Raw genomic sequence first — 25,684 nt, 5'->3', positions numbered from 1 at the left:
TTTTTTTAAATCCTCACCTGAGGATATGTTTTTTTATTGACTTTAGAGAGAGAGGAAGGGAGAGAAAGTGAGAAAATTGATGTGAGAGAGAAATATCGATTGGTTGCCTCCCGCATGTGCCCCGACGGGGGATCTAACTGTAACCCAGGTATGTGCCCTGACTGGGAATCAAACCCACAACCTTTTGGTGTATGGAATGGGACAACACTCCAACCAGCCAGGGCTGTATTAATTTTTGATTGAGTAGAAGTTGCAGCAACTTCTGTCTTCTTAATCAGTTTATGCCCATAAGGTCAGAATATCTCAACTTGTTAGACCATTGAATTTTAATATATGTATAAAATAATGAAAAATTCACATAATATGCCTATTTGCATAGTAACTAGGTGATCTTTTCCTTAAAGCACTATACTTCCTATTTTATAAGGTGTTAAACAGAACAAGTTTCTTTTTATCCTCGATTAACTCAGGATCCAGATCATTGATCACCAATGTTGTTTCTGAATGCTTTGAAGATTAATACTATATAATGTTAACCTTCAAATAAATTTGATTTTTAAAGTTGAGTAATTTACAATGGAGCTATCCTATAAATTAAGAGAATATGATAAATTGATTTGGTTAAAAGTAAATCAGATACTGCCAACATATCAGTTTGGTAATCTTGAAATCAGGACTTGGCATGGCCTTGTTGACCACTGATAAACTCTTAAGTCTGGTGCTCATTTTAATTGATAATGTTGCTTATTTAAAATGAAACAAGACATTTTTTTCACAAGAACTGATAACTTATATATGAAGCTAAAAGAAGACATTAAAACTTGGAAGCTTCACAATTTGAACATAAAATGCTATTGAGTAAATTCTTTTCTGTTTTAGAAAATGGGAGTGTTCAAGTTGGAGAATTATTACCTTGCAAGATTTGTGGAAGAACATTTTTTCCCGTGGCATTAGTGAGTACCCTCTTCCTTTGGGTGTGATGGGTCAGTAGTCCTTCAGTGCTTTTGGACAGCTCTCCTAGAAACAGCCTCTGTGGAGTACTTGGATGAGGTACTGTAGTGTTCTTTGTGCAAGAGTAGACGTTCCTTCCATGTCTTCTCGTCCCTTCAGGTTTGATTGGTCTTCAGAACTTCTCTATTAAAGTGTTGAAGTGTTCCTCTCTTTGTGGGGATATTAACAGAAACAAAACAGAAAACTCTTAGAAATGCATAATGTATTTAAAGGTATAGAATGATACAGTGTCTGGATTTGCTTTAAACTACTTCAGGAAAAGAGCTGGGATAAATGGAACAAGATTGCCAAAGGGTTTGTAATTGTTGAAGCAGGGTGATGAGTAAAAGGGGAGTTCATTACACTATTTTCTCAGTGGTTTTGTACGTTTGGAATAGTCAAAAGAAAATTGTTTTCAATTAAAAGTGTACCTAAAGTACATTACACATTCTTTAGATACTTAGTACATACAAATAAAAGCAATTTTAACTGATTTTAATATAAAGTAGCCATCTAAATAGAGAATAAGAAAAAAATGCCTATGTAGTACCTTACATATTTTATTGTACTTTCAAATATACATCTCCTAATATTTTGATGTAAGGACTTTTCTTTGAATATGGATCTGATTAGAATTCTACCATATAGCATTTTTCATCCTCTAAATATTTCCAATTTGTTTCTTTTAAGCAAAGTGAGGAATTAATGATCCATAAATGTCAGTCTGACTACAGACTCCTCTTACATGACAACTCTTCTTAATTCTTAAAATTGGCTTTCCCGCCATAGCCCTAGCTGGTTTGGTTCAGTGGATAGAGCTTTGGCCTGTGGACTGAAGGGTCCCAGGTTCGATTCCAGTCAAGGGCACCTGCCTGAGTTGCAGGCTCAGTTCCCAGTGGGGGGCATGCAGGAAGCAGCTGATCAATGATTCCCTCTTATCATTTGATGTTTCTATTGCTCTCTCTCTCCCCTTTCCTCTCTGAAATCAATTAAAAAAAATATATATATATAAAATTGGCTTTCCCACACTTAATTCAGTGATTTTTAAAAATCAGTTCACTATTTTTCATATTATTTTCAAAGCATTCACCTGAGTTTCCATAGGAAAAAAGTTCTTTTTTTGCCCTCATTTATTTATGTAATATATTTAATTAGATGATGTGATCACTGTAATAGCTACAGCTGGTATATACCTCAGTTTTGGGGACAAATACTACATACTTTTGACATAAACAACTGAACATGTGAAAGATGTTTTAAGTCGCCTGCTAGCCATACTTTTTTTTTTAATATATATATTTTTATTGATTTCAGAGAGGAAGGGAGAGGGAGAGAGATAGAAACATCAATGATGAGAGAGAATAATCGATCCGCTGCCTCCTGCACGCCCCATACCGGAGATCGAGCCCACAACCTGGACATGTGCCCCTGACCGGAATCAAACCTGGGACCCTTCAGTCCGCAGGCCAGTGCTCTATCCACTGAGCCAAACCGGCTAGGGCTAGCCATACTTCTTAATACTTAAAAGATTTTATTCTAACTGCTATAATTACAGTGCTTTTTTTTTGTCAAATGAAAATAAGTATGTACAACAATAGGTTACTAATTGTGAGAGGCTCCAGGACACCGAGCCAACCAGTTTGGAGGTTTCCTCTTGTTTGAACAGTTCAAGCTGTTCAGTTAGTGTTTATCAAAATACAAAAAGGAAAAAAATCATTTAATGCACTGATGTCATCAGTCCACATGCTTTATTTCTTGGAGGGAGAAGGATTATTTATCCAGTAGGTTAATTGGAGATCAGTTAAGAAAGCTTCTATTGTAATGCTCTTAAAATGAATAAATATGTGAATAATTGAATGAATGAGTTTGCAATCATGTTAAGAAAAATATCTGTAGGAATGGAGCACTAGACGGCTCAAGAAAAATCCTGGGTAAAGAATGGCAGAATATGTGAGTTCCAGAAGGGAAAAAAGGAATAATTGTGGAGGAAGGATGCAGGGACACAAATCTGACCACTTTGTCCTATTATTTCATGTTAGCTTTAGTAATCCGAACTACCTCTATTATAGCAACTTTGTAATCCTAATACAAATGCAATCTCCACATATACTTTTTTTTAGTATTTATTTTTAGGTATTTAATGATGAAAATAACTTTTTCCCCACTCAAATAGCTTTGACTTAGTAACATTATTACCCTTATTCTTAGCAGTGTGAAACTAGGAGAATATTAAATAACTCAATAAAATGTTGAAAGGGTTTTTATCTATATATTTTATGGTAAGAAAGGTAACTAATAGCATGCATTATATATGCTTTATAACAATTTTAGTCAAAGCAAGGCATGTCTTATTTATATATTATTTATTGCTTATTTCATCTTCGGTTTTTAAACTGACAATTTAAAGTCTTCCCTTCTGTAGAAATGAAAATGATACATTGAGTTTCTTTATCTTAACAGAAAAAACATGGACCCATTTGCCAGAAAACTGCCACTAAAAAACGGAAGACTTTTGATTCGAGCAGACAAAGAGCTGAAGGAACTGATATTCCAACAGTAAAACCTCTAAAACCTAGGGTAATTGTATAATCTTTGAACAGTATGAACCTTGTTGCTATATATATGTATTGAAAAAATTATCATTATCTGTTATACTAATATATAATAATAAAAGCGTAATATGCTAATTATACTGGACAGCCGAACGACCTTCTGGACATCATTCCAGACGTCCTTCCAGACGAAGCCACCACAGCGGGAGCCGAAGCAGAGGTGGTTAGGGGCTATCAGGCAGGCAGGCGAGCAGTTAGGGGCGATCAGTCAGGCAGGCAGAATGGTTAGGGGTGATCAGATAGGCAGACAGAGTGGTTAGGGGTGATCAGATAGGCAGACAGAGTGGTTAGGGGTGATCAGGCAGGCAGGTGAGTGGTTAGGGCTGATCAGGCAGGCAGGCAGAGTGGTTAGGGGTGATTAGGCAGGCAGGCGAGTGGTTAGGGGCATCAGGCAGGAGTTAAGTGGTTAGGGGCGATCAGATAGGCAGAGAGGCGAGTGGTTAGGAGCCAGCGGTCCCGGATTACGAGAGGGATCCCTGAGGATCGGGCCTAAGCCAGCAGTCGGACATTCCCCGTGGGATCCTGGATTGCGAGAGGGTGCAGGCCGGGCTGAAGGATCCCACCCCCATGCATGAATTTTGTGCACCGGGCCTCTAGTATTGAATAATAACCAAAATTTTGTGTACTGTTCTCAGTTTAGAAATGATCACAAACTTATTTATTTTAGACTTCGGAAAGAGGGAAGCCAAACTACTCTCTCAACTCCAACTATTACAGGGAGGTTTTTCTAGCATTGGAGGATCACTTGCTTAGCTGTATAGGCTGGAAATAATTAAAGCTCTCCTCACATGTTCCTTTTAAGTCATTGTTAATTACCTCGGCTATGCTTTAATGTGTTAAAGTCTCTCTTACCAGTAGAGCAATCCCTATATACAAAGGTAAAGCTATAATTTATAGACATCTTAGCATACTAGAGATTGATTATCTTGATTGATAGATTGTCAGTATTTGTGATCTTATTATGCTTTCTGGGAAAAACTTATCAGTTGCTCAACTGTCCTCACATCGCCATTGACAACTTCTTTTCTTTCTTGTTATCAAAGCAATGAATCTCCTATGATAATGTCTCTTTAATATCACTGTGATACTTTATATTGCTAAGAATAAGTCACATAAATACTTGGACAAAGTTTTGAAGAGTTATTTCAGTGAAATAGTCAAAATTTGAATACCTCATTGAATAAGTTTTTGAAACAACCTTGCTTTCAGTGGTAATAACTTCTCCCATTGGTGCAAAAAACATTTTGGAATCTCCGAGGGAAGGCGGGGGAGGATGGGTGGGTAGGAGATAATCAGCCAGACTTAGTATGCATATATGCGTAAACCAGACACAGAAAATAGGCTGGTGAAGATCTGGGGTGGGGGATGGGGGCAGGTTAGAGGGGGTCAATGGGGGGGAAAAAGGGGAACATATGTAATACTTTCAACAATAAAGATTTAAAATGAAACAAAACATTTCCCTGTGGGCCAGTTAATCTTACTGATAAAATCATTTGGGTAGTAGAAAAATATGGAATGTTCATTTTTGTATTTTTGTCCATTTATCCAAGGGAATATTGGTGAATTTTGAATAAGGTAAACCATTATTTGAAGTTTTTCTTAGTCACCGTCCAGATATATGATTGTATTTACTTTAATTAGCTTTGAAGATAAACTACTGAAATCTCTGGGAGCAGTATAACATAGTGGGTATAAAAAAGGGCTCAAGAGTCAGCCTGCCTGATTTTAACTCTGGTCTGCTACTTAGCATGTTGTGTTGAGTGAGTTACTTAATCCATACTACTGCTTATCTGTAAAATGGTAATAGGAGTTGTAACATCCATTTCATGGGGTTATTATAGGGATTACATAAATTTATCCATGGTATTCTCTTAATAAGTGTTATCTTTATCCTGTCTTTCCTATCCTATCTAATAATAGACAAATATGCAAATTGACCATACCTCTGACACACCCACAAGCCACGCCCACCATCCAATCAGAGCGAGCATGCAAATTAACCCAAACCAAGATGGCTATAGCCACAGAGAGCAAGGTTTCCTAGGTAACAGAGGAAGCCAAGCTTTCTGCCTGCTCTTGCCAGGCCTAAGCCTCCACTCAAGCTACAAAGTTTCAATTATAGAAGGTAAACAAATTCAAACAAATGGCGGCAGAATGGAGCTTGAGAGAGCAGGCCAAGGTTGCCGCTGGCAACAGGGGAAGCAAAGCTTTCCACACACCCTGGCCGGGCCCACCCGCTTAAGGCAACAAAGTTTCAATTATAACCCCAACACAAATGGCTGCCTCCTCGGAGGGAGCCCCAGGCTTGGCTCCACTCCAGGCTACAAAGTTTCAATTGTAGAAGGAAAATAAATTCCAGATACCAGGGCCTCCGCTTGGGTTGCCAGGGGGCGTGGCCGGCGTACAAACCACCACAGGCCCCTCGCTCAGGCCGCCCCACGCCCCAAGGGAACCCCTACCTGATCCGGGACGCCCTGCAGGGCAAACCAGCTGGCCCCCACCCGTGCACCAGGCCTCTATCCTATCTAATAAAAGAGTAATGTGCAGATTGATCATCACTGCAACACACAATATAGCTGCCCCCATGTGGTCAAAGATCCTGCCCCCATGTGGACACAAGATGGCCACCACAAGATGGCCAGCAGGAGAGGGCAGTTGGGAGGCACCCGGCCTGCAAGGGAGGGCAGTTGAGAAGGACCAGGCCTGCAAGGGAGGGAAGTTGGAGGTGATCAACCCTGCAGGAGAGGGCAGTTAGGGGTGACCAGGCCGGCAGAGGAGGGAAGTTGGGGGCAAACAGGCTGGCAGCAGAGTGGTTAGGGGGTGATCAGGCTGGCAGGCAGAAGCGGTTAGGGGCAATCAGGAAGGCAGGCAGGCAAGCAGTTGGGAGCCAGCAGTCCTGGATTGTGAGAGAGATGTCCGACTGCCCGTCGGATCGGGCCTAAACGGGCAGTCGGACATCCCTTGAGGGGTCCCATATTGGCGAGGGTACAGGCTGGGCTGAGGGACAACCCCTCTCCGTGCACGAATTTTGTGCACCGGGCCTCTAGTGGGTTTATATACTTAAAAATTTAATCTTCAGAAAAAAGCAAGTACAGCCATTGATGTACATTAAGTAGTTTACATTTTTGCCACTTAAATGGTGGTCCATAGAGCTATAATATCAACACCATCTTGGAACTTGTTAGCAATGCAGAGTTTCAGGTCCCACTCATGCATACTCATTCAGCACCTGCATTTTAACCCAATCCATGTTTAAGTCACACACATATTAAAGTTTGAGAAGCAGTATGTTAGGAGATTTTGAACATTGTAGCTTACCTCTCAGCATCTTTATCTGTATCAAGGAAATTCTACAAAATCACAAGCAGAGTGGAGCAAAGCAAATACAAAATCCATTTTTGGAGAAAGTAAAGGCAGGTATAATCCATAGACCACAAAATGCCAGGGCTGCCCACAGCCACTGAGATCCAGAAAGGAAGCGCAGGAAGTGCTGTGTGGCCGAGGGCCCAAACCTGGGAACCTGGCATCTTACCGGTGACTCCTGGATGCTGAGGGGTCTTATCCGGAAGTTTATATCCCTGTTTACTATAGCTGGCAGGAACTGGGATGAGCTGCAGGGGATTGGATAGCCTGGGACTGGAATGCGCCTGGCTGAAATGGACAAAAGCCAGGAGGGAGGAGGTGGCAAGAAGAGGCACAGAGTGTTAAGAGGCCCCACTAGTGGCAGAGACTCTCAGAAAGCACTAGAAAAGGAAAATACCCTTTCTGAGGGCGGCGCCCACTCAGTGCTGTGTCCTGTGTGAGGGAGTGGCTGGCAGCGGTAGTAACCCTCTTGACCCATACTGGTTTAGAGAAGCAGAAGGGGGAGGTCTAATCACACTTGGAGGCCTTATTTGCATCTGTATCTGATGCAAACACAGAAGGGAGCTATTGGTATGTGTAGCCTGGAAGGCTATCCTGGGCCTCTCCTCTTATAAATAGCTGTACAGAAGAAAACCTAACTCATGGGAGTAATCAAAAACTATTAGCTCAGCACTGATACAGGCACTGTGTGAAAAAGGGAGAAGAGGGCAGCAAGACTGACCAGTAGATGAGTGATACTGTGGAGCCCGCCAAAGTTGTGATCAGACATTTCAATACCAAGTACTAAATGTCAGAGTCGCTCATCTCAAACATGGAAATGTTTGCATGTTTAGTTAAGATTTTTGCATATATATTCATGAGAGAAGTGGAACTATAATTATTCTTTTTACCAGAGTTTTGCTCTTGTAAGACTAGTAGGAAAGTTGGTCCTTTGTTTTATATATTTTTAAAGAGTTTTTAAAAGATTGGGTGCTATTTTTTCTTAAATATCTACAAGAATTCAATAGGGAAGAAATCTGGGCCAGGAGTTTTCTTTGTGGTTTTTTTTAAAATAATAGATTCATTTAAAAAAAATATTTAAAGACTATTGGGATTTTCTGTTTCTTCTGGTATCTGTTTTGTAGTATTTGCTGAGAATATTGTTCATTTCATCTTAATTATCAAATTTATTAACAAAGTTTTTTATAATGTTTTCTTTCTCTTGTTTGTAAGAACTGGATCATGTACCATTTTCCATTCTTGGTAATTTGTATTCTCTCTATCTCTCTCTAATTAGTTTTGCCTTATTAGTGTTTTTGAAGAACCATGTTTTGACTTTGTTGATTCAACTTACGTTCTTGATTTAAAAAATAAAGACATAATAGGAATAGTTGAATATTTCAATAATATGACAAAATAAATCTCTGGAGGCAGAAGAGCCAGCATCATGTTTAATGGAAAGATACTTAGAAGTAGTTCCATTAATGTCAGGAACGAGATTCATCTCTAACCAGTATGGTACTAGCTGATAGATAGAAAATAACAAGAAATTAGATGTGTAGGGACTGGAAAACTGCCATTATTAAGAGACGAAAACCCAAAAGAATCAACTGATAAATTACTACCAATATAAGAGAAGTCAGTGAAATAATGAAATATAATATCAGTATACAGAAACTACTAGGTTTTATATTTCAACATGAAGAAAATACCCTTTATAAAAGAGAAACACCAAATATAAAATATTTAGCAATAAACCTTAAGATAACAGAGGTATGAGTTCCACAAAGAATAATTTAAAATACTACTGAAAGAAAAATGAACACTTCTTCAAATGGAAATATATCTCATATTCTTGGATAGTTAGACTTAGCATATTATGATTTTAAGTTCCTTAAGTTGATTCTGATTATAATGTTTCATTTTTACAGTTATAAGTCTTTTTAAAAAACTAGACAAGCTAATTTTAAAGTTCATATGAAAAAATATCATGCAAGGATAACCAGAAAAGATAGTAAAAGAAGCAGAATGAAGTAAGCTACCCTCCCAGATATTAAAATCTCAATATTTAAAACAGATATTGACACAAGGATAGTCATAATAATGGGACAAAAGAGAAAGTTCAGAATAAGCTCAAATACTGAAGAGAATATGGTAAAAGTATTGTCCCAGTTCAGTGGGAAGAAAAGTCAGTAAAGGATGGTAAGACAGCTATATAGCTATGTTAACAAACAAAACATAAACTGAAATCCATTATGTCACACCATCCATCAGGATAAATTCCAAACGAGTAAGAGATTTAAAATTTTAAATGAAAACACGAAAGCTCCGGGTAGAAACACGGAAAATTCCCATTTTACTATGGGGTGAGATTGGGCCTTGTTAACTGTGACTACAAATCCAGAGATCATAAAGAAAAGATTTGTAAATTAAACTACATTTACAAAATAATTCTTCACATCATAAGGCTCTTTGAAAGGGTAAAACGACGGACATGATTATTAGGGAGGGTTGGGGCTAGTCTCCTTTAGAGAGTTACTGGAAATTGTTAAGAAAAAAAAAAGGCCAATCACCTACTAGGTAAGTTGACCAGGCATATAAACAGTTCACAAAAAGGCAATACTAATGATTCTTAATTATACGAAAAGATGCTCACTCTTACTCATTATAAGAGAAAAGCCAGTGAAAACCATAGAGAGAACTATCTTTCACCTCTAATCATTAAAAACCAAAAAGTGTGATAACGTACTCGGTTGGAGGAACTATGGGAAAACAGGAAAATATACTCTTAGTGGGAACTTAAATACATGTGACACCTAGAGAAGTCAATTTAGTGTCTATTACAATTAAAGTTGCATTTCAGAAATTACATATAACATAGTTGCATTAAGTTCTCTTTTTGTGATTGTAAATTTGGGAAGGAAATCCTTTAAGAACTCCTGGTAAGAGAATATTTAAAGTAATATGGCATTTCCTCAAGTTTTATCTCAGTTTAGTGTAAAATAAATGTTCTAAAATTGACTGTGTTTTTTTATAGCCTGAACCGCCAAAGAAGCCATCCAATTGGAGAAGAAAACATGAGGAGTTCATTGCCACCATAAGAGCAGCTAAAGGCCTGGACCAGGCCCTTAGAGAGGGGGGCAGGCTCCCTCCGCCGCCTCCGCCTTCCTACGACCCGGGTACACGCCTATTGCTGACAGTACTGCGCCTGTGGGGTGACATATCGGTAGAATTTCTATAAGTTTTAGTTGTCATTAAACTTAATCCGCAAGAATGGGACCTGATGAAGCATACGTAATCTTTAAAAGTTTTGCTACAAAATAATGTTGATAGCAAGCATTTAGGCTTATTCATACACATCAGTGTTGAACATAGAAATGCATTATCTTTTCATCTCAGTACTTCTATTTAAACACTATAATATCATTTTAAAACTATTGTAGCAACTATTAAATTTTAATATTCCAGGAAACATTTTAATCATGTTCACTGTGAACTGAAATGTAGTCATTCAGTAAGATTCACACAGTGATGTTGCTTAGTTCTTTGGAATCTTCTCATCTGGGAAGGAAGAAAATCATAACATTGCTTCAAAAATATACAGTTCGTGTGAGGAAATTACCATATAAACCGATATACCTAACTATGCCCTAAACTCATGCATTACATTGTTTTCACTGAGTGGGTAAAAGTTGCTTCTTATTGTTATAAAAAAAAAAAAAGGCAGGATGCTGGCTAGCCTGAAGAGGTAGTTATTTTAATGTAACAAGTTAACTGCATGAAAATTGTGTTAGTATTTTAGGTTGGGATTTATTTCTTTGTAAAGAGAAATTTCTTTAGAAAATCTAGATATGATCATTTTTAATGTTTTATTATAGAAAGGAAGTTGGCAAACTATTTCTATAAGGGCCAGATAGTAAATATCTTAGGCTTTGCAGGCAACACTCAGCTCTGTTGCCCCTCCTACAAGAAATCAACCACAGACAATATGTAAGTAAATGGGTGTAGCTGTCTTCTAATAAAACTTTATTTATCAAAACAGGCAGCTGGCAGAATGGATTTGGGCTGGGCCCCTAGTTTGCCAGCCTCTGTTCCAGAGTAATTAACTTTAATGTTAGGTGCGTTTCTGGGATGACCCAACTGGGTTTGGGTCTCTTTTAATTCTCCCTAAATTTTCCCCATGAAGTTGAATTTTCTCTGTTTTGGAGGCATTTGTATATCACATCTTATTCAACATAGCTATATTTCTCATGTTTACTTAAGTAAGAGAGCAAGACTTCCAGTAGTTCAGCATGATTTGGGCTATGGGAATTTTAAAATCTCATAGTCCTGACAAAACAACTTCTTTGTTATTAGAAATTTTAGACTTACTCACTAATTAGCAGGACAAATTTCTGAGCTTCAAATGAGTATAAATTTAAAGGTAAACCCCTATAGAAAAGTAAACTTGTTGAAATAAATTGAGATTTTTTTGACACTGCTAAATTTTTATATTCATGTCTTTTCAGTGTCTCAGTTGAGATCTTTTATAGTACTACAAAATTTAGTTCAGCTTGGGATAATTTGGAGATTTAATTTTAAAATAAATTTTATTTATAGTATACATTGCATTTTAGAATATTTTATCATGGAAGCATTTTCTCTTAAATTTGAATGGATGTTCAACAATGGAATCATGCCATTGGGCTGAATTAATTATGTTGAGATATATTGCTTTACTTCTTTCATCTGTTGGGACTTCTAAAAGAAAATAAATACAAAGTCGATAAAACTATTTTATGACATTTTTCCTCTAATTGAAATATAATATTTTAATAGATGATCCTAAAATTTAAAAAATATTTTGAATGTAATATGTTATTACTGCTTAATTAGTCTAACATGTAAAAATATGTATATACTAGAGCAGTGATGGCGAACCTATGACACGCGTGTCAGCACTGAGGATGAAACATTTGCTGCTCCTGAGGATGAAACATTTGCGAAATAATGTTTTTTCCTCAAAGTGACACACTCCCCGAGTTATGCTCAGTTTTTTGGCGAAGTTTGACACACCAAGCTCAAAAGGTTGCCCATCACTGTACTAGAGGCCTGGTGCATGAAAATTCACCTCAGCCCGGCCTGCCCCCTCTCATAGTCTGGGAGCCCTCAGGGGCGGGAGGTGACCCAGCGATTAGGGGAAGGCGACGCCCCCATCACACCTCTGCTGGGTGGCCCTAGGCAGCTGGGCAGCTGCCATCTGCCATCCAAGGCTTGCCTGTGCTTTGGGTCGGCCCCTGGTAGCTGGGGGGCTGAGGGGACTGGGTGCCGCCATCTTATGGCTGTGGGCACCGCCATATTTGAGGGCGTGGCAGTCAATTAGCATATTACCTCCTTATTGGCTGTGGGTGCTGCATCTTTGTGAGGGTGTGATGATCAATTAGCATATTCCCTCTTTATTAGATAGGATGATGAAACATGGCATTATAGAGGTAAAGAGAAATAACATTTTTCCTCCACTTCATATTTGTATCGAGGATTTATACTTTTTTTCCCCCTTCAAATTTGATTCTAAGCTGGAAGAACATGGGACTTTATCATATACCAGGGGCCTGATGCATGAAATTCGTGCAAGGGCCTTGGCCCCTGCCGCCATGGTGGCCACATCTGCCTTGGCCCCCACCCGCTGCGGCTTTGTCTGGAAGGAAGGACGTCCAGAAGGACGTCCGGTCTAATTTGCATATTGTGGTTTTATTATTATAGACTAACACTTTTTGCTTAAACATCTTTATACTAAATTTGGATAAGTCAGGTTGAGTGGTTATAAGGAAATGAGAGATTTTGTTTATTAAATGTTATTATTTATGCTTATGTCTTCATATAAATTTATAATTCATTATGTCCTACTTAAAGTATTGTGTTTTTAATTGCTTCTTTTTTTTTGCTTTAGATTATATTCAATGTCCATATTGCCAGAGGAGATTTAATGAAAATGCGGCTGATAGACATATAAATTTCTGTAAAGAACAGGCAGCACGTATTAGTAATAAAAGCAAATTTTCCACTGATGCCAAAGGCAAAGCGACTTCGCGGACACAGGTGAAATGCACTACTTAATCATTTCCACAAACAAATAAAAAAATGACTTTTTCAAGTTAACTGTTTTATGTTTATGCTTTATAGAACATTTAAGTATCATTTTCTCACCTGCTAAAATTTATGTATTACTGTTCAGGGATTTAGTAATAAATTTGAATGGCTAATTGAAAACAAATAATTACAGTTAATCAATTTGAAATGGACTTGAGTTAGTAGAGACTTGTAAATATACAGATTTTGAAGAGGTATTAGGAAATAGGTAAGAAAATAAGTTAAAAATTGGTGAAGCAGGTGCAGAGGAAACCGGAGGTGATAGAGGAGTAAGAAAATGCCAGTCAATTCCTCAATGAAAATCATGTAAGTGTTGCTCTGGCTGGTGTGGGTCAGTTGGTTGGAGCATCATCCTGTGTACTGGAAGGTTGCTTGTTAAGAGTCCTGGTCAGGGCACATGCCTAGGTTGTGGGTTCGGTCCCCAGTCAGGGCATGTACAGGAGGCAACGAATCAATGTTTCTCTCTCTCACCCTCTCCGGCCCCTTTCCTCTCCCCTTCATTCCCCTCTCTCTTTTCTAAAATCAATTATTTTTAAAAAATCATGTAAGAACTGAATGTTTCCATGTTATGTATGAGTAATGTTTCCATGTTATGTATGAGTAATGCTCATGAGGGAATGAATGTAGGGTCAAATCCAAATTGCTAATTTTAGCTTTTATTTCTTCATTTATGCAGTGGTGATTTCCATGAGTATTGTGAGAAGCAGATGGAATAATGTATATGAAAGCATTTAGCACACTATTAATCATAGAACAATTTTGTTATATGAAATTGATTTTTACAGTACTATTGGTTTTCTTTAAGCATATTGGAAGTATGAAAATGTCATACTTCCGAGCAAATTACATTGTTTTATAAAGCTCTCATTTGTAAATAATTTTTTAGTACTATAAATCTAGCAGGTAATAGATCCATTTCTCTTGTTACTTACAAATAAAATATTGAATTAAAGGACTCCATTACAATTGGGGTCTTCTTGAGAGAATTTTTTCATTGAGTTTTTGTTAATATTATTGGAAATAGAACACATCATTATTATTGTCATTGTGGGGAAAGAACAGTGCCTCATTTTGAATGATTTCCCAAAGAGATGTCAAACACATATCTTACATATAAACAGTTAATGACCGTAATACGATTTTTGTTTTGTTTCAATAATAAAATAATCAGTAGAGCAAAGGAAATACAATAGAATGTGCATATGCCAACAACTTTGTTCCAAATAATTGATAAATGTGAGTTGATTTTCTCACCTTAAATCAGTGTTAATTCCATGTCCAGTTGTGTATGTTCATTTTACTCTAACCCCATATTTTCTTTCTTTTTATAAAAATATATTTTTATTGATTTCAGAGAGGAAGGAAGAGGGAGAGGGAGAGAGAGAAACATCAATGATGAGAGAGAATCATGGATCAGCTGCCTCCTGCATGCCCCCCACTGGGGATCGAGCCCGCAATTCAGGCATGTGCCCTGACCAGGAATCGAACCATGACCTCCTGGTTCATAGGTTGACACTCAACCACTGAGCCACGCTGGCTGGGCCATATTTTCTTGTTTCTATTCATTCAACCAGTTTTTATTGAGTACCCTCTTCGAGTCAGACACTGTAGCAAGTACTGAGTGTATATTAGTAGACTAAATACAGTACTTTTTCTAAAGAGGCTTAGATGCATTCTTATCATATTTAGCAGCTGTATTTTCATCAGCACACAGTATTATCAGTCTTGAGCATTTTTAGTACTTTGTTGAAAAATTGGTCTAAATAGTACCTTCTGCCATTTTATAAGAAACTAGGGGCCCAGTGCACGAATTCATGCACCTTGAAAGGAACTGCGGGCTGCGAGGCTGTGGTAGGCACAGGGGCTGGTCTCTGCCCATCCTCTCTGCCCCCGCCTGGCTCCTCCCGCCATGGCCCCCGGTCCCCTGTCTGCCTGCAGCCCTGCTCCTGTTGTTGCCGCTCCCACACGCTGATGGCTCCAGCCCCACTCGAACCTGCTGATTGTGCGGAGCAATTGGGGCTGGCGCCAGCAGTGGGTGTGAGGGGTGGCTGCTGCCCCGATCGCCCTGCAGGAGCAGGGGGAGGTGGAGAAGCCCTCAGAGGTGATCAGGGCCGGCAGCCGCTGCTCGCACCCACTGATGGCGCTGAGTAATCGAGACTGGCGCTGAGTGATTGAGACCGGCGCCAGGCACTGGCAGTGGGTGTGAGCGGCAGCTCCGGTGCTGGCAGCGACTGGTGCCCGCCTTGGTCTGGCGCCCCCGCTCACCTGCTCCACCATCCATAGCGACCGGTTGTTCTGTTGTTTGGTTGTTCCGGTTGTTCTGCTGTTCGGTCTATTTGCATATTAGCCTTTTATTATATAGGATTAATGTCTTCCACGTTCTTTAAGCTTCTCCATTCAAGAGTATTTGTAAATATAATATTTTACTAAGGAAATTTAATAGAGTTGTGATCAGCATAAAAAAACAGGAAATAGGAGGAGAGAAACCAAGATGGCGGCATAGGTAAGCACCTAAACTGCTGCCTCGTACAACAATTTCAAAACTACAACTAAAAGACAGAACGGACATCATCCAGAACCACAGGAAAGCTGGCTGAGTGGAAATTCTACAACTAGAAGGAAAGAGAAAAGCTCACGGAGAGTCAGAGGAGCTGCAAAGGGCTGAGGTATGGAGACATGGGCGCAGAGAGGAAGGGTGGCTGAGTGCCTGGCTGGCTTTCTCTGGTCCATATAGGACACCTAGCACACAAAGCTTCCCTACCAACTCAGGGAAGCAGCGAAAATGCCAAGACAAAGAAACAGATCACAAACAAAAGAAATGGAGGAAAAGAAACGACTGGATATAGAATTCAAAACCACGGTAATAAGGTTTTTCAAGAATTTCCTAGAAAAGGCCGATAAATTTAGTGAGACCCTCGAGGATATGAAAAAGGACCAACTAGAAATTAAGCATACACTGACTGAAATAAAGAATAATATACAGAGATCCAACAGCAGACTAGAGGATCGCAAGAATCAAGTCAAAGATTTGAAATACAAAGAAGCAAAAAACACTCTACCAGAAAAGCAAAAAGAAAAAAGAATCCAAAAATTTGAAGATAGTGTAAGAAGCTTCTGGGACAACTTCAAGTGTACCAACATCCAAATTATGGGGGTGCCAGAAGAGAGAGAGCAAGATACTGAAAACATATTTGAAGAAATAATGAGTGAAAACTTCCCCACCTGGTGAAAGAAATAGACTTACAAGTCCAGGAATCTCACAGAACCCCAAACAAAAGGAATCCAAAGAGGACCACACCAAGACACATCATAATTAAAATGCCAAGAGCAAAAGACAAAGAGAGAATATTAAAAGCAGCAAGAGAAAAACAGTTAATTACCTACAAGGGAGCACCCATAAGATTGTCAGCTGATTTCTCAACAGAAACTATGCAGGCCAGACAGGAATGGCAAGAAATATTCAAAGTGATGAATAACAAGAACGTACAACCAAGATTGCTCTACCCAGCAAAGTTATCATTCAGAATGGAAGGTCAGATAAAGAGCTTCACAGATAACAAAAAGCTAAAGGAGTTCATCACCACCAAACCAGTATTATATGAAATGATGAAAGGTATTCTTTAAAAAGAGGAAGAAAAAAGTAAAGATAAAAATTATTAACAACAAATACATATCTATCAACAAGTGAACCTAAAAATCAAGTGAATTAAAAATCTGAGGAACAGAATAAACTGGTGAATATAATAGAATCAGGGGCATAGAAAGGGAGTGGACTGATAATTCTCAGGGAGAAGGGGTATGGAGGGTGCAGGAAGAGACTGGACAAAAATCATACACCTATGGATGAGGATAGTGAGGGGGAGGTAGGGCAGAGTGTGGGGAGGGAACTGGGTGGAGGGGGAGCTATGGGGGAAAAAGGAGAAACAATTGTAATCTGAACAATAAAGATTTATTAAATTAAAAAAAAAAACTTTACCCAGAGGCTTACCAAAAAAACAAAACAAAACAAAAAAACACCAAAAAAAAAACAACAAAAACAAAAACAAAAAACCCCACAGAAAATAATCAGCACCTAACAAATACTTAATGAAAGAAATATATATTGACTATGATTGTATTAAAAGAAAATTATTTTGTTCTTCTGAATGAACTTATACGAAATTGTTGATAGTTAGTCATCCTGAAAGCCTTTCTAATGCTGGTAGAATTTCAGCTAGATGCTGTGGGATAGATAAAATGCAGCTCAGGGAGGAAAGAGTCCCATTATCTAGGGCAGGGGGACAGCAACCTACTGTGAGGCAGGTGAATATGCTTTAAACAAGAGGCATTCAGAGTAGCATGAGGATTCACAAAGGAAACTAACCTGACTAGTTCTTGTTGAAAGTAACAGGAGCTATTAGAGGAGATAGATAAGGTTGGGCTACGTTTTAGGGACCTCAGGAAACAATAAAATTGAGCAAAATCATAGAAGGCCTAATATAGAGAGCAGAAAAGCAAAGCACCATTTGAAAGGCTTATTCTGCCTTTTTCAATTTCTAAGCCATTAAGTTAATAATAATAAATTCTGAAGGGTACATAAAGTTTATAGTGCTCGATATATAGTTTTACCAGGCCCTGCCTGCCTGCTCTCAACCTGAAGGCTTGCCCTCTCACTATGCAATGCACCCCCCTTCGTGTATGCAGCTCATGAGTGGGTCACCAATTCTGTTTCTTAATTCAGTTTTATGGGCCCTGTTTTTAGTAGACATGTCTCTGGTATTTTGACAAATCTTTTTTAGGTCTTGTTTTCCATATTTATTTTAAAATCTTTTCTAATATCTTCATTGGTATTTTAGTGGGAGAGACATATGAACAGATGCCCTTTTTAATTTTATTTAAAATATTTTTATTGATTTTTTAGAGAGAAGGAGAGGGAGAGAAAGAAACATCTGTGAGAGGGAAACATCAATTGGCTGCCTCCTGCACACCCCTTACTGGGGGATTCAGCCAGCAGCCCAGGCATGTGCCCTGACCTGGAATCCAACCGGCAACCTCTGGGTGCATGGGACAACACCCAACCAGCTGAGCCACACAGATGCCCTTTTAAACCAGAAACACCTCAGCTCTGCCCAGGTTGCTCAGTTGGTTAGAGTGTCGTCCCGATATGCCAAGGTTGCAGGTTCAATTTCCACTCGGGGCACATCCATGAATCAACCAGTGAATGCAGTAAGTGGAACCACAAATTGATGTTTCTCACTGCTTCCTCTCTCTCTCTAAAAATCAGTTCTAAAAACCCAAACAAACCGGAAAGACCTCTCAGGTTTTTAAAGAAACTGTCTAAGGCTTCTCTCCAAGGTCTTCTCGTCATTTCTTCATCTGATAGTTACTGAAGGTTTTCTAGTTGCCAAGTGCTTAAGAAATTTTAGTTTCTGGCATAATACTTCCAAATGTGCATGGTATTTGAGTGTGTGTGAGAGACCCTTTTATCAAGATTTTTTTTAAGGTCACATACTGAATTTCAGAGATATGTTTGACTTTAAAATTTGTGTTTAGCTAGCAACATTTTAGTAGTGCTACTACTGATTATTGGTTATAAAATATGATTTGACTTTTGAAAATCAGGTTTAAAATGCATTTTCAGATAAAGTACTAAGCTGTCTAAATACTGCATTAGGCTAACTCTCAAGTACACATGCAATGCAGTAATCCTATATAATAAAAGGCTAATATGCAAATCATCCCCTCGGGAGTTCAACCAGTCAGGAGTTTGACCACTCGCTATGATGTGAGCTGACCACCAGGGGACAGTGCAGAATGAAGGAAGGTCCCGGCCAGGCCTAGGGACCCTACCCGTGCACGAATTTCGTGCACTGGGCCTCTAGTCACCTTACAGTGAAGCATTGGCTGGCACTGAGTTGGCCTGATTCTTCATTTCCGTTCTGTTGTTCATTTGGGGTGTAACCCTGGGCAAGTGCATTTCTTTATATCAGGTCAGGTGATAAGATATTTATGTATTCAGTAAATGAGCAAAATTTGGCTCATAAGAGACAGTGAAATAAAATTAATAGTGATATCTCTTGAGAGAGTGGAGCACAAATAAAAATAACATAAGCTGATGTGCCCTGTTCTTTCTTAACCCACATCCCATCCCTCTGATGTGGTCTGGTGAGGACGGGAAGCCAGACTTGGCTGTCTCTTCACATTGGGGCATCCCGAAGGGAGCTCTTGTAAACCTGTTTGGGCTGATATGTAATCTTAGGCATTTTGATCAGGAAATGTGGCTGGATTATACATATGAAATATAAAACCACACCCAGGGACATGTTATATCCTGACCTTTAAAAGTCGCTCCACCCAGTGAGAAGCATTGGGTGTCTCTCTAAGTTTTTCTGTTAATATTTGCTTGGTGTTTAGAATCTAACATTGAGGAAATATTTCCCACTAAACCTTTCCCCTATGAACTGGGGAAGTTGCTCTTTGTTTATTTTAGAAATGGAACATCTTAGCCAAACTTTCAGTCCACCAGTTTTGAGAAGGAACATTTTGGGAAACCTCTCTCTGAGGTGACACTTTCTAATCTACACTTTCTCACTTTGGGCAAAAGTAACGAATAAAAGGATTGCTCATTGAAGGGAATGAAATACTAGTTGTGAAACAATAGTTTACAATTGATATTAAAAATGATGATGAAATAATTTATTTTCATATTTCAGTATAAGCCGCCTGCTCTTAAAAAGTCAAATTCTCCTGGGACCCTGTCATCGGGATCTTCACGATTACCACAGCCAAGTGGCACCAGCAAGACTGTTGTAGGTAAGGACAGCCATGAAAGAATTCGTTTCCTTCTTTGTTGTTATGTACAGTGTTGGTAGAGAAGGAAATGAAGACAGTGTTCTATTCGGATCACTAAAATAGATTTATAATTAGTTAAGAGATAGGGTAAAAATAAAGTAACTTGCAATAGCTTCTACTTCAGATGTTTTCTAGTCTTTTTTTGTTTTTTAGCTTCAGTGAATTGTTGTTAATGATATAGCATTTGTTCAGAATAGTCAACCAAGTTCTTTTCTTGATTCTTTGACTATTTCCCCCTCATTTCAACCTATGCTTCTCTGAACTTGACAGTTGTCCTTAATAGACAAATGTTTAATGGTTAGAAGACAATATTGACTACTGAAGTGTACTTTTATTTGTATGTAAATTATAAGAAATATGGAAATTAGAAATGAAGGATACTAGATGTTCCCTGGAAATTTCATTTTTTAAAGAAAAACAGTTCTTAGTTGATAACGAGTTTAGATTTTATTGCCAGTAATCCATTATTTTTCTTGTCAGATGCTAATTTATGTGATTTTTTTTTCAGAGTTTCATTAAAACTAATACCTTTTTATTGTAAGGTGTCTCTTCAGGTAGAGTGTCTTCAGTTAGCAGCTCATTGGGAAACAAACTTCAGACCTTATCTCCCTCGCATAAAGGGATAGCGGCCCCTCATGTAGGGTAGGTTGACATTGAACCTAATTCATTAGAGACATATATATGTATAAATAATACTAAGGTTTTATTTTGTTTAGATAATTGGCTTTTTCATTAACCTTAATTTTCTTTCTAAGTTCACTTGTCTGTTAATATTGCTGCTCAGGACCACACTCATTGCTGGTGAGGCTCTAAATTAGTATACTCACATTGGAAGGAAATGTAACATTTATCAAGAGGTTTAAAGTATTCCTATTTCTGATTGAATAATTTTACTTGGGGAATCTAGCTAAGGAAATCATTTGAAATATGGAAGATTTTTATAGTAACCACGATTTAGTAAGCATTATGTATCAGGCACTGTGCTAGACATTTTACACACATTTTTATTAAAATCATCCTACTACTGTATCATGAGAGGGTCCGAGAAGGAAAGTAATTTGTTCTAAGCTGCACAGCTGTTAAAAGTTGGAAGCAGGGTACAGATCAGGGTCTCTTGAGCTTTAAACATTAGTCTCTTTTAATGTTTTATTACAATGTATATAAAACCACCTAAATGTGTCTAGCTTTGTTTGAAGAGCAGATGTTGAAAGTTTACAAAGGGATATTATGCAACCATAAACAAATATATAAATCTTAATAAGCTGATTCTGCTATAACACGAGTGAAATGTAGGATGCAAACTCCATGTTTGCTATGATAGAAAGTAGAAAAATAGATGTAGACAAAAAAAGACCAAATATACTGAAATAGTAAAAATGGGTGATTCTTTTCCTTTAATTTAATAGTAAGTACTTTTTATTTTTCTACAGTTTTATAAACATGGTTTTTAGTAAAGTAGCATAAGTTAGCTTTGAACAATTATGTTACTATGGAGAAATTATTGATAACACTAGAGATTTTAATAGAAGGCCTGGCAGTTCACTAAACTCACTTTATCTTCCATTTTTATGTCAGAAAATTAAGGATTACCATGTGTTCATTAGAATGCAGGCTGATGTCTATATCTTTAGAAATGCTGATAAGGTTGATATAGGAAATATAGTCCATATTACTTTCAGATATAGGTTATCACTTTAGTTTTTATGTAGGAAATATACTAGTATATTAGGGTAAATATAAAATGAGAATAATTGCCTTTTGTGTCCTAATTTGGATTATGTAGTAAGTGCAAGAACTAAAAGGAATTTAACTTCTTTTGTAGAAAAAGAACAATCAACTAACAACATCAGATTAGTTAAATGTTTTTTTCTTTTTGTTGTGCTTCCAAAAAGAAGAGACAGGCTATCCTTAAGAAAGAGAGAGGTTATCAGGAGAACAGGTGGTTGAAAAGTAAGAGGTTCTCAGCTTCCAGTGATAAAACTGATTTTTTTTCTTGCTTCTCTACTGATTTTATTTTAATAACTAAAGTATAGACATAGCCACATGTGTTTTAATTTACAAAGCCTTTCTAACCATATCACAAAGAATTACCTTCCATGTTAGTTTATAGTTTTTGTTTCTAGTATTATTTGTAGTTTCATTTGCATGTGATTATGAATTAAAAAGCTGGTATTTTCAGGACCTCTCCGATCATGCTGGTAACTTAATCATTTGGCAATAGTGAGTTGCACTGACACCCTGTATTCTTAAATAGGGCGAGTGAAGCTGGCTGGTACAATCGAAAGGGGCGCTGACTTTGAATTAGAGAACGAGGCTTCTGGGCCCAACTTTGCCACTAAATAGCTTTATGACTTTGCCTTTGTGCCTATCTCCTTTCTGTCTCACTCGGACCTCACCTGTGACTCGGCTTAGATCATGACAACTGACCTAAGAAAATCTGATCAACATTTACATCATCCCTTGGAGAAAATGTTTTACTGACAAGCAAAGATTGTGAGCACACATTTTATGTTATGTACTGCTTATAATACGATGAAGAGTTAAAATTTCTGGTTCTCTCACATCATATTAAAATGTCAAACATAACTATTCAAATCCCAATTGTCCATTTATATATGATCCTTACATGTTACAGGAGTGCCTTTAGATACTAGGAAGAGAGCGGTGGTGTTTGCTTCTGGCTAATATATTACTATATGAACTGGAACATAACCGTATCACATATATTTCACAGAACCATTCAAGGCCGCTGTTTAGTGGCAGGCTTCATTCCTTTTTTAGAATTATTGAGGTAATGATCTGTTTGTGCCAGATTATAACCTTTGTGACCACAAAGCTCTGTGTGTCTGCATTGCTTGCAGTTATACTACAAAGTATTGTATAATGCCTGGCATATAGGCACACAAATTTTTGACAAGTAAATGGAAAAAGTAACGAATTCATAAATTAGATCCCTCATTTGTCAACCTGTTGGCACATCACAGAATCATGGTGCCGGGACAGATGGAATAATTACATAAAGTTTGTATGGCAACTATTATTTCCAGTGACACAGGTGATTTAAGACAGAGTTAAAGGAATTAAGACACCTGGCTAGCTGAAATGTTTAAGAAATTAGGCATCTTCTGAGGTTAGTAAAATAGTTTCAGTGACTTGGAATTATTTCAAGCCTATGTATATACACAGAGTTTGCTCTGTTCAGCTTTTTATGGATACCAATGATCTGTAATATTTAGCATATATGGGAATCAAACCACAGACAAATTCTATGTTTGCTAATTAATTTTGCGACAACCCGTGGGTCAACCAATTTTAACAGCTTTGTTTTAAGCAAAGCATACACCCAAAGGAAATTTTTCCCTAATCTAGAAGATGACTATCTTTAATTTTTAGAAATTTGAGAAGTATTATGAAATGCAGAGCTTCTAAATAAATATTGCCACATTTGAATTCTGTCACAGAGTTCATAGTCTTGCCTTGAGAATTGTGTTTTCTTAATGGTTAATTACCAGCTTAAGTAGATGTCTATCTGATAATTTTCAGTAGCTAAAACATCAAATTTCAAAGCTTTACTTCTGTTAATGTGAAAAACAGAAATTTACCCTGAAACAACAGAATGCATGAAAGGAACATTTCTCAATACAAAAATTGAATTTGGATTTTCATACTTTATATTGACAATAGTAAGAAATAAATGTCTAGTTTTTAAGTCCATTTTGCATTGCCTTCCTGCTCCGGTGGCACAGTGGAGCATTTGTGGCAGAGACCGTCTAACATGCAGAGCCTAACCTACTGACTGTCTAACCCTTTGCAGGAAAAGTTGGCCACTCCCTATCTTAGAATAAGTAAATGATTGTAGGCATTAGATATTTATAACTTGAAGGTAGGTATTTTTAAGTATTCTTCATTTACACCCAAAGATGGAACTGTTATTTTTTTAAGTCAGTTGGGCTCTCCAGGAACTTTGGCTATAGATTAGGATTCTATATATCGAACACCAAACTGTTTTTTAACTTTTATTAATCCAACACTTTTTGATGGTTGAAGAGAAAGAATAGCGAGGGATTGAAAATATACTTTCATATTGACTCTGACTAAATCTAGATGCCAATTTAAGGACATATCAGATGAGATTGAAATCCTATGTTAAGTTACATGATCAGATTGCCAAAATGTTTGCTACGTGGGAGTGCTTCGTTGGCTTCAAAATCCTCCTTTGTTTTCCTTAGCAGCAGCAAGACTGCTTTTACTGCCCAATGGATTTGTTTATTCCTGCCTTAATTTCTTGCAGACCTTGGCTGTAAAATAATTGCCATTACTGATTTGGAGCCTTTAAATTAAAATGGCATTGAAGCACTCTAAAAACATTTAGATTGTTAGTTCCATAATGGGGTACTATCAGATGATTGAAATTATATTCCTCAAACTTTGTAAATAATTAAAAAATACATCATAAAGTAGATTTGTCATTGTATTTTCCCAACATTTATTAATTCTCAAAGTGACCTCAGAAATAGATGATGTATAAACTCAATATGAAAATCAGCAAAGGTACATTTTTTTTTTATATATAACTTGAAACATCTAAGGCTCTTGAGGTCAAGGGAAAACATATAATAGATACAGACTTACTGGTTTCTATACTCATATTATTCACTGCCTTAACTGATGGTTTGCAAGACCAGGAAAGACAGAGAAAACTTCCACCAAAGAACCATCAGTTGGATTGAAGTCTTTAAATTACTTTTGAGAATATCATCACTTTTGCAAAGATTTTTATTTCTTTTCAAATTCCCTTTATCTTGTTGCTACTTTGACATCTCCAGTGCTACTCCAGTAGAGGCACAGAAATAGGAGGTTTGATAGAAAAGGGAATAGGAGTAAGGAAGTATTTACACCAAAATAAATATGAAAATGGTACACGAGAAATGTCTGTTATATCCTAGATCTGGGTACGTTAGGGAAGGATTTAAGTATTTGAAGTTCTTTTATAAACTAATATTTAAAAAATTTATTAATTATCCCAATATTGACTTTTATTACATAGTATTTAAAAATATAATTGTAAATAGGTTTTATATGTATATTAGAGGCCCGATGCACGAAATTCGTGCAAGAGTAGGCCTTCCTTCCCCCGGCTGCTGGCACCAGCTTCCCTCTGGCACCCAGGACCCGGGCTTTCCTCGCAGCCCTGGCTTCACCTGGAAGGTCATCCAGAAGGATGTCCGGTCTAATTAGCATATTATGCTTTTATTATTATAGATATTTACATATAATTATTGTAAATATAAATTACTTATAACGTATTTATATGTATACATATATAGGTAATATTTTGATTATATTATTGAAATTTATAAATTTAATTTTTGTCTGGTTATACCTTGATATGAACATAGAGTAAAGTAGCAAATTATAGCAGAATGTAAGTTTACATGATTTTTCATTTAAGACTAACATTTACTTACATTTAGCCTAAGTAACATTTTAATTGTGTGTGTTTATGTATATACACACATATACATACATATATATATATATATATATATATATATATATATGTAGATAAATAAGTAGATCAATTGAGTTGAATTTATAACAGGTATATGGCATGATAAATCATCATTGGAACCTGCATTTCCATTAGGCAATCATCTTATATATGGAAAAGCAGTGATATTATCAAAAGGAATTTAAAGACTTCAATCCAACTGATCGCTCTTAAAATACTGGCAATCATCTTATATATGGAATATATGGGATATTTCCATTAATTACCT

The 25,684-nt window shown here is 37.4% G+C and overlaps 1 protein-coding gene across 1 annotated transcript in view; it reads left to right on the top strand.

Moving 5' to 3' along the window:
- ZC2HC1A (zinc finger C2HC-type containing 1A) overlaps positions 1-25,684 on the top strand; it is a gene marked incomplete at its 5' end in the record, with an annotated part of 59,221 nt that overhangs the window by 9,504 nt on the left and 24,033 nt on the right. The window contains 6 exon segments of the mRNA XM_079795902.1: positions 880-953; positions 3,451-3,567; positions 9,982-10,123; positions 12,874-13,022; positions 19,766-19,865; positions 20,447-20,546. Of these exon segments, the coding sequence (XP_079652028.1) occupies positions 880-953; positions 3,451-3,567; positions 9,982-10,123; positions 12,874-13,022; positions 19,766-19,865; positions 20,447-20,546 (682 nt within the window).

Source organism: Cnephaeus nilssonii (assembly GCF_951640355.1).
Source record: "Cnephaeus nilssonii genome assembly, chromosome: 18".
Lineage (NCBI taxonomy): Eukaryota > Metazoa > Chordata > Mammalia > Chiroptera > Vespertilionidae > Cnephaeus > Cnephaeus nilssonii.
Note: the sequence above shows the minus strand (reverse complement) of the source record. Positions and strands in the feature narration are given on the sequence as shown.